Consider the following 10,149-nt stretch of genomic DNA (forward strand, 5'->3'; position numbering starts at 1 on the left):
AAATCGGACACATGCCTAGAAACACAAAGCCTACCAAGACTGAGACACGAAGACACAGAAAATCTGAACAGATCTGTATCGACTAAAAAGATGGAATCAGTAAGCAAAAACATTCTGACAAAGCCCTGACCCTGAGGGCTTCACTGGTGAATTCCACTCAACAGTTAAAGAAGAACTAACAGCGATCCTTCTCAAATTTTTCCAAAAAACTGAAGAGAAGGGAACATTTCCTAATCCATTCTTTGAGGCCGGCATTACCCTGATAACAAAGGCACAAGAAAGGAAAAGTATGGACAAATATCTCTTACGAACAATGATGCAAAAATGCTTAACAAAATACTAGCAAACTGAATTTGACAGCACGTTAAAAGGATCACACACCATGACCAAGTGGGATTTACTCCTGGAATGCAAGGACCTCATCCAACACGAATATGCATAAATGCACTACACCACATCGACAAAATGAAGGGGGAAACCACACGGTCATCTCGACCGATGCGGGAAAAGCATCTGACAAAATTCAACACCTTCATGATAAAGACACTTAACAAAACAGGAATAGAAGGAAACAACCTCAACACAAGAAAAGCCATAAATGAAAAACCCACAGCACACATCACACTCAATGATGAGACCGAAAGCTTTTCCTCTAAGATCAGGAAGAAGGCAAGGGTGCGCACTCATGCGAATACTTCTATGCCACACTGGACTGGAAGTTCCAGCTGGAGCAGGTAGACAGGAAAAGGAAATGAAAGGCACCCAAATTCGAACGAAGTAAAATTAATCACTATTGGCAGATGATATGATCTCCTATGTAGAAAATTATACATGCCACAAAAAAGCCGTTAGATCTAATAAACGAATTCAGCAGAAGCAGGACACAAAGCCAGCACACAAAAATCAGCTGCATCTCTCTGCACACTAGCAACCAACAGCCTGCAAAGGAGACCACAGAACAGTCCCGTTCGTAACAGCGTCGAAAAGCCCAGATTTCTTAGGAATTAACTTAACCAAGGAAGTGAAAGACTCGAACAATGAAAACTGTAAACATTTCAGAAAAAGTTAAAGACATAAAGAGTACAGAAATAAACCTTCGCCCACATGGGCCAATGATTGCTGGCAGCAGTGCCAAGGCCATTCAATGGATAAAGGACAATCTTTTCAACTAATGGTGCTGGGAAAACTGGATATTCACAGGCAAAAGAATGAAGCTGGACCCTTACTTAACATCATATACAAAAATTAACTCGAAATAGATCAAAGATCTAAACATAAGACCTAAAACAATAAAATTCTTAGATAAAAACAGAGGACGGAGGACAAAAGCTTCACGACACTGGACCTAGCAATGATTCCTGGGATATGACACCAAAGGCGCAGATAAAAGAAAAAATAGACAAATTGGGCTTCATGAAAAAATTTTAAATTTTACATCAAAAGGTACTATCCACAGAGTAAAAAGGCAACCCACAGGATGGGAGAAAGTATCTGCACATTATATTTCTGGTAAGACACAGATACACAGAATATACAGAGAACTCCTAAAACTGAACAACGAAAAGCAAACATCATGATTCAAAAACCAGCAAAAGACCTGAACCAGACATTCCTCCACAGAAGATACACGAACGGCCCATAAGCACACGGGAAGGTGCCCAACATCCCCGACCATCGGGGAGACGCAGGTGGAACCGCAGCCAGACACCACCTCGCGCCCCTCAGGACAGCTGTCATCGACACCAAACACGTGCTGACGAGGATGCAGAGGGACCGGAGCCCCACGCACCGTCAGTGGGAATGTAAAACGGAGCAGCCACCTTGCAAAAACAGTGTGGAAGTTCCTCAAAAAATAAAAAGAGAACTCTCAGCAACCCCATTTCTGGGTAAGTCTCCAAAAGAATGAAGCAGGGTTGCAAAGAGATACTCGTACAGCCACCTGCAGAGCAGCCTCAGTGACAACAGCTCAAACCCACGTGTCCACGGACAGATGAAAGGGTAAACAAAAATGGTCCAGCCACACAGGGGAATACGACTCGGCCTTAAGAAGGAAGGGCCCACAGCATGGGCGAACCCTGAGGACGTTACGCTATGCGACATAGGCCAGTCATAAAAAGACACATACGGTATGATTCCACTTACATGAGGTACTTGGAGCACCCATAAGCACAGAAACGAGAGCAGAAATGGCTGCCAAGGGCTGGGGAGGGGAAGGGCGAGGTATGGTTTCTCTGGTAAGTTTCGGATTGCCAGGCTGTGGGGATGGGCAGTGGTAATGGCTGCAGAGCAGTGTGAATGTATTACCACCACTGCAGTGCACACACAGAAAGGGTTAAGACGGTAAAGCTTTTGTTATGCGTACTCTAAATATAAACAACCGGAAAAAATTGAAATGAGCTATCGAGCCACAAGAAGACACACAGGAACCGCAAACACACACCGCTCAGTGAGAGAAGCCAACCGGGGAAGCTGCGCGCACGAGTCCGCAGAAGCCGCGCGGCCCAGCGACAGGACACCGGGGAGAAGGGAGCGCTGCCGGGCTTGGGCGGGGCTTGGGCGGAAAGGGACGAATGGGCGGGGCGCGGGATGTGGGGGGCGGTCCAACGATTCTGGACGGTCCAGTACTGTAACGGTGGGCACGAAAGGTTATGCATTTGTCCAAATCCAAACGTGAGACAGCGAACCTTGATGTAAACTGTGGCCTTAAGTTAAGGACGATGTGGCAGTATCTGTTTGTAACTTGTACCAAATGAACCACAGGACACAGGTGGTACGATAAGACACTCATTGCAGAGGGCGCTGTGCAGAGGGGAGGAGAGAAAGTCTGTACTAGACGCTGACTCTCTCTGGAAATCTAAAACTTTCCTAAAAAGTAATCCACGGAAAGTAGAGCGCAAGTAAAAATACAGATGAAACGAAAAGATCGAATCTACCAAACGCCGAGGCGGAAGGACACGCACACGGGGTGATCGTGCTCTCCGTTCAATTTGTATATGGTCAAGACTTTCCACAAAAAAGCTTTTGAAACTCCCGATTAATTTAGGAATTATATGTACATGGGATAAAGCAACAAGAAATAAGCACAGCAAGTACTAAATCGTTCGCGCGAGGGAATGGCGGGCTCGTGCTCGAGGATGAATACTCAGCGAGCGAAGTGGGCAGCGGCGCGGGCGGGAAGCGACACGCAAGCACTGGGCAGTCAGTGTGCTCACCCTCCCCGGCTCACAGAGATGCCGAGGACACACTCTGATGGAACGGTCCCAGGTGCTGAAGCGTCATGACACCAGGAGTTAGAGCGGACTTAGGGACAGAGCACCGTGTCCCGTGAGGATGACGATCAGCACCAGCTTTGCAGAGGGCAAGTGAGATGAACGGGCGAACCGCGGAGCCCCAGGACCCACTGCCCGCGGGCCCAGCCGCGCTGCTGGAGGGAATCTGTCCGAAAATAAAGGCACTGGCTGAAGATCGTGGATGACCAACGCGTGTACAGCCCCGCGACATCAAACCCCTGTAAAATGATCGAAAGATTCCCTCACTGGTGACTGACTTCATACAGAACAGTGCTGGGAACCATCGACAGAGAGCAAACTTGCTGAGGAAGGCATCAGAGAGACAGCAGGTGGTGAGCACAGTTCCCAGTGGGGGCTTGGCAGGCCCCGAAGACCAAGCCAGGGCGCCCTCCCCCTCCGGCTCCTCCCAAAGCCCCTCCACTCCCAGCCAGCGGCCAGCTCACGCAGAAGAGGTACAGACAGGCCCCGTTCACCAGTCCCCAGGCCACAGGGCCCAGCACGCCCCTCCCCACCCCTCCATCTGCCAGCAGCACAGGCACCTGCTGGCCGGTCTCCACCTTACAGATAAAAATCTCCTTTGGGGCCATGCGCCCTTTTGGCTACTGTCCATTTTTCTAGCTCTGCTTCAGGGCTAAACCTCTTAAACTAGCACCTCATCGCTGCACCCCCACCCTCAATCCTGCTCCATTCCCGCCACTCCAAGAGACTTGGTCACCAGTGACCCCATGTGGCCAAGTCCAGCCATCTCTCTATTCTGATTAGAGCTGTACCCAGCCCAGCCTGGAGCAGCCCGGACACCCTTTCCCCGAGGCCCCACGCTCCCCCTCGCCCCCTCCTTCCCTGGACCCTCGTTGGCTGCACCTCTACAAACACGGCCTCTTCTCCAGGTAGTTTCTCCAGGTAACCTCACTCAATTCCAACCTCAAACACCTCTGACCTCACCCGACCCTGCGCGTGCACGCGGGCACACACACACGCACACACGCGCACACAAACTTTATGAGGCTGGGTGCTGGCTCCCTGGCATCAGAACCTGAGGAGTATCTCAAACTCTATTCCTCTCAAATATTTACAAAAAGAAGGAAAAATCTGGATACAATAAATAGCGGTGAATAAAGTAACCAACAAAATGTCTACTCACAACGAATTACGTTGCATGGAGGGAAATGAGAGTGTGGAGCTACGATCCAGAGGGTCTCGCCTGGCAGGGGGAGCTGAGTGGCTGGGAAGGTGGGACACGGGAACTGACGCTTCAAGCATTTACAGAAAATTAGGCTTCAAAGGTTGTTTTTAAAAGCGGAAAGACATCCACTAGAATGGGAAAAGATAAAGAAAGCCTATCAAATTAAAAAATAAAACCGCCCCAAATTCCAGTTTATCAGTAATCACAATTGTAAGTGGATTAAATTACGCTATAGAAAAATGAAGGTTCTCAGACTGAGTATAGCTATGAAATAAAGGAATACAGAAAGGTTGAAAATAAGGAAACAAAGAAATAAGACTTGAAATGGAAGAAAAAGGGACTTTCCGTGGAGGTAACCATCAGGTACACGGACGCCTCTAACGACGTGGCCTTGAACTATAAAGCAAAACTGGAAAAAGGGGCAGGAGAGAAACAACAGAGGAAGTAAATACAGTAAGTTAGGAAACAGACCTGTTGACTAGTACAAATGAGCTGGACGCAGCCTCGCAGTCGGAGGGAGAACAATGCAACCAGCTCCTGGAAAGGACACATTCCTCTCAAGCCACAAGGAAATGCTCAGGAAAAGACTGCATTAAGCCACAGTGAAGTTTCAAAAGGTTCCAAAAAGGTCTCTTTAAATGACCACGTAACTAGACCTTAAAGCGATAAAACTTAAAAACAATTACAAATGAATTAGCTCCCCTCCCACAATCTCTGCATTTGTAAGACTGTCCAGTGCCCTTCTACAGCCTGGGGTAAACAGAGCATGAGGACTGAGACCAGAAACCCCTTAGAAGTGAGGAGTGCTGGGCAGCATGAGGCTGACCCAGAGCTGGGGCCAGAGGGGCCGAAGGTCCAGGCTCACCCGTGGGCGTCAAGAGATCGGGCATCCGGAGACAGAAACTGACCTGAAGCACTTCCTTCTCAGGAGCAAGAACCACCACAAAATGAAACCGAAGAAAGACGGGAGGGTTCACGCAGCAGAAACAACAATGCTTGTCTGGGAAGACATGTAATAGTGACAAGCTGTGGGACGTCTGGCCGAGAGAAACAGAAAGTTATCAAAAAGTAACATCAGGTGTGAGAGACTACAAACAAGATTTAAAGGTGACAGGAGAATACAGTGTACAATTCCGACCACTGGTTCCCGCCCCCGCCCCCCAGAGCCAGTGCTTCCCAGGATGCACTTGCAAACGCGCAGGACGAGTTTTCTTTTTTGTTTTTGCTTGTTTTGTTTTCGGTTGCACTAGTGGTGGTTGTCCTGGGGGTCCAGCCTGTCACACAAGAACCTTTTCCCACCTGAAGTGCTAATTAGATCTCCAAAAAGACACACGATCCAGATTAAATGAGCAACATGACAGGAAAGCGTCCTACCCTCAGTATGTACAGAACATCTGGAAACCAAGTTTTACAAATACTAAACAGTAAAATACGGGGAAAAGCAGCACAGCCAATAAACATAAAAAAAATCCTATATTCATATAGGCACAAAGATGCGTACTGAAAAGCACAGAAAACAGTCGAAAAGATTACATACCAAATCTTAGCAGCAACAGGAATAAAAGCTGGGGGGCAGGTGAGAAAGGAATTTTCACCACTTCTTAGCCTAAGTGTTTCTGCAGTGTTTCAATTTTCACAAAAGAACACGTATTCTACTTGAAAAGATGTTTAAAGTTTCAAACTATTATTGTTTGAAATGATTTAACCTCAAGGACAATCGCTACAACACGAATGGAAAGAACCTCCCTGTGACTTTAAGAGCCCGCTGTCACTTCCCTCACAGTCTACGACGTTCTACTTTATTGCACACCAGATCCCAGCCCACTGGAATTTATGTCTGTGGGAGCTGCGCCCCAGAGGCTGCTCCTCGGTTCCGGGGAACCCGGCGCGCGGGGCGCACTGGGTGCACCGGCTTTCCCAGCGGACCCGCCTGCCCGAGGGAGGTCCGCGCTCGGCCTGGGCTGTCTACGAGGCACAGCTGTGACCAGAGCCCTCTCCGGCTACCAGAAGTGCCCGAGTAAGACCCCTCCTAGGGATGGGGAGGGGGCCGAGGGGCCGGTACTGACCACGGCTGGGGGCCGGCAGGCTGCTGGCACGGGGCGCGCTCCCTCTCTGCAGCTCGTCCAGCTTCTCCTGCAGCTTGCGCACCTGGCCGTCGGAGCGGCTGACCCTCTGGCGCAGGCTCCTCAGCTCGCCCTTCTTCTTCTCCACCTGCCCGCGCAGGCAGCACACCTGGCTCCGGCTCTGCCGGGACGACGAGCAGTAGGAGTGCAGTGAGTCGATGAGCCTGCAGGCCCCCGACGCCGACAGGATGACCTCGTTGATCGACATGGGGCTGGCATCGCTGTGCTCGCTCTGCACGGCCTCTGCAGCTGGCTTTGGGGTGACGTCTGTCGGAGGCGCGGAGGGGCTCTGGGAGGGCTTCTGAGGCGTCGCGGTCAGGGACGAAGTTGGGGGACTCTGAGCGAGGCCCTTGTCGGGCCGCAGGCTGGTCCCGCTGCAGCCGGGCTCCACGTCTCTCTTCAGCCTCTTCCGGTCCACGGGCTCGCGGGGGACCGACGGCCTCTCTCTCGTGTGCCTGGAGGAGAAACTGTAGGAATGGAGTGAGCCGATAAACCTGCAGGCCCCGGACCCGGGAGGCGAAAAGTCGTCCTTGGAAATGCCGCTCTTGTCCACCAGGCACCCGTCGGGGGCGCTGCCGCTCTCTCTGCCGGCATCTCCGGCAGGCGTGCTGGCCGCAGCCCGGCTGCCGGATGCGGCGGCGGCCAGGGCATCACCTGGAGGTCCCTGCGGAGACCGCTGGGCCCGCTCCTGAAGCGCGGCTTTGTGGGCGGCCCGGGGGGCGGTTTCGCCCTTTGGCGTGGCCCGCTTCGGCTTGCAGGACTCGGGCTTGGCCGTCAGGTTCTCGCTGGAGGATGAGCCTGCGGCACCTTTTCCATCGGTCTCACTCGAACGTCCCCGCAGGCCCCCGGAGGCCTTTCTGGTACCCCTCCTCCTGGTGCGGCTGTGGCTGCCAGCACCCCTCTTCTTCTCGGGCAGGTGGAAGATGGAAGGCACAGCCGTGGGCTTGAGCAGACGGTGCTGGTCCTCCAGCCTTTTGGAGAAGCTGTCTTTGGTGAAATGTTCACTGCAGAGGAAGGAGTACTTAGTGGGCGTCCAGTTATCCCTCTGCACAGCTTTCAACCACTGCATCAGACGTTTTGAGTCCTTTAGGGGGAACCTGAAGGACAAATGACAAAGGAATTAGGAAGAAATCATTACGTGACTCCTCCCACAATGATCAACTGTAAAAGCAAAACAAGTGTTTTCACAAACACCCAAACCTGTGTCGACTTTACGCGTTTAAAAATGGAGTCAGGATTTGAGGAACACCTTCCACTTGCCAGTTGCTGCTAGAATAGAAAGATGGACGAGCCACTGTGTACCCTCGAGCAGCGTACCGTTGTGGGGCGATGGGACCGAGGGTGGACAGCTTGTCCAGAGAACCCTGCAGGGTCACTGCGCGCTGCTGGAGAAGCACAGGGTGGTGTCCAGACAGCAGGAGAAGCTTCAGGAAGCCTTGGAGATAGATCCAAGAAGCTCACAGCTGACCACCCCTCCCGGTGTGCCTGGGAGGCAGGACACTGGGTGCTGAAAGTGGATGGGTGTTCCCCTCGGTTAGAAGCCAGGCCGGGTGTCGGCCAGCGGAGATGGGTCCAGAGGCCAGAAGAGCTTCCCGGTCGCACAGCACGGTACCTGGCCCGGTTGGGCTCGCGCAGCTACGGGTGGGAAAGCAGCCCAGAGGTCGGGCTCCAGGCGCAGTCGGTTCTGTTTCCTACTCACTTCCACCGCCAGGAGGAACACTGCCCCCAGCCCCGGGGGGTAGTAAGACTTCTCAGGAAGGCAAGACCTGCTGTCAGAAACTCTGACCAAAGTGTGCGCCTGGAGGCCGCCAGCCCCACCGGAGGCCCTTGGGCCAACCTGAGGCGGCTATGGTCCGGCTGCTCAGGGAGTTCTTCGCTGGATGGCCTTCTAAACTTCCTCAATGCTTTGTGAGCCGGTTTTCCAAAGACCCCCAATTCTCACGACCTTTGCCCTCAACCAGGCAGCCGGTTATGAATGCCCAGGGCAGCCTTCTCTGCAGTACTTTGCCTCGATTTCCAAAACACTAAAGAAAATTTTTGGGACCCAGAGCCTCCGAAGGAAACTGAAGAAAGCATAGTGGCTGCTCAGAAAAAACATACTATTTCTAGTTCTTTTGATAGATTATAACAATCTAAGACATAGATGCACACTGCAAACTTTCAAGAAGACTAGTAACAAGTGTCACTGAGGTCTTTAAAGATTGAATACTGACACCCTGCAACATAAAACAGAAATAGCTCTTCTGTTCCCTGTTCTGCTACCTCCCGCGCCGAGGTCAGCTCCAGAAGGCACACGGGAACGGCAGGCGCCCGCCCCGCGTGGGAGCCCAGGGAAGAGGCCAAGAGAACCCCTTCCAGACTCAGGCGCAAGCCTGCCCGTGAGGCTGCTGCCCTGCTCCACGCAGGAGGCTGTCAGAGCCTCTCCAGGCACTCACCTCACCTCCGGGGCACAGCTACCTTTCTTTCCCCGGGGCTGCGCGGACCCTTCCAGCAACATCGCGCCTGGAAGCCGTGTTAATCCACGAGCTACGGGACGCATTCCCGTAGCTCCCCACATTCCCGATGGCAGAGGTCAAGGCAGCCTCCCCCGCGATCAAAACAGGAGAAAAGTCACAGCCAACGCCAGAGAACTGACCTAAGGAAGAGGTTTCCAGAATACAGTTTCTGGAAAGCGGCGACGCCAACCCGAATCAATGGAGCGCAGGGCGGCCGCAGGGTGGGGAGGACAGGGTGGTGCAGGCCCCGACGTGGGTGCCGGGTGGCCGTGGGATAGCCTCCTACTGGCCGCAGGGTGACCTCCAAGTGGCGTAGGGTGGCCGCAGGGGGGCGAGGGATCGGGTCCGGTGGCCGCGGGGTGGTCACTGCGGGCACGCTGATGGCCACGGGGGCCGCGGAGTGGGCGCCGCTGGCCGGGGTGGCCAAAGCGCCCGGCCCAGAGACGGCGGCCCGGGCCAAGGTCACACAGCTCCCGGCGCTGACTCACTCGCGCGACCGGCCCCAAGGCCGGGTGCGGAAAGTGCCCTCTTGGGCCGGGCCGCGCGGCCTCAGTTTCCCCGGCGCAGGCCGGGCGGGGGCGTGGCCGGCGGGTCGGGGCTCGGTTACCTGTGGAAGGAGACGGCGCGCTTCTCCCCTTTGCCCTGCCGGTTGGAGCAGTTCGCAGCCGCGCAGCAGATCACCATCTCGGGCCTCGGGCGCCGCCGCCAGACTCCGGCCCTCGCCTCGCCGCGCCGAGCCCGAAGCGGGACCGCCCCGAGGGGAGGCGCGCGGAGACACGGCTGCGGGACGTGGGAGCCGGCCCCCGCGGCGCCGTACGGCAAGATGGCGGCTCCCGCCTCCGCGCCGCCGGCCGCCGGCCCTAGGCGCCCTGGGGTCCCAGGCACCCAGCGGGCCGCTGCCCACTGCTCGCCGCGTCGGGGGTGGGCGGAGGAGCCCGGCCCAGCGGCTCCGTACGGCGACATGGCGCGCCGGGCCCATCCGTACGGCAAGATGGCCGCGCCTGCGGGTCCGGACGCATGGCCGGATGACGCGCTCGCCCCGAGGCCTCGCTGCCCAC

The 10,149-nt window shown here is 54.2% G+C and overlaps 1 protein-coding gene across 4 annotated transcripts in view; it reads right to left on the bottom strand.

The window, feature by feature from the left end:
• The window catches only part of THAP4 (THAP domain containing 4), a 35,156-nt gene that overhangs the window by 24,875 nt on the left and 132 nt on the right, over nt 1–10,149 (bottom strand). Inside the window, exons 1-3 of one of the 4 annotated variants that reach the window (XM_039861254.1) lie at nt 9,699–9,830; nt 9,032–9,231; nt 6,540–7,693 (exon numbers count right to left, since the gene is read on the bottom strand). In XM_039861254.1, the coding sequence (XP_039717188.1) occupies nt 6,540–7,693; nt 9,032–9,153 (1,276 nt within the window). In that variant the 5' untranslated portion in view covers nt 9,154–9,231; nt 9,699–9,830. Of the gene's footprint in view, nt 1–6,539; nt 7,694–9,031; nt 9,555–9,698; nt 10,074–10,149 lie in introns of those variants that run through there. The other 3 variants (XM_039861250.1, XM_039861273.1, XM_039861264.1) reach the window with 3 other exon arrangements.

The sequence above is a fragment of the Pteropus medius genome, unplaced genomic scaffold (assembly GCF_902729225.1).
Source record: "Pteropus medius unplaced genomic scaffold, Ma_sr-lr_union100, whole genome shotgun sequence".
Classification (NCBI taxonomy): domain Eukaryota; kingdom Metazoa; phylum Chordata; class Mammalia; order Chiroptera; family Pteropodidae; genus Pteropus; species Pteropus medius.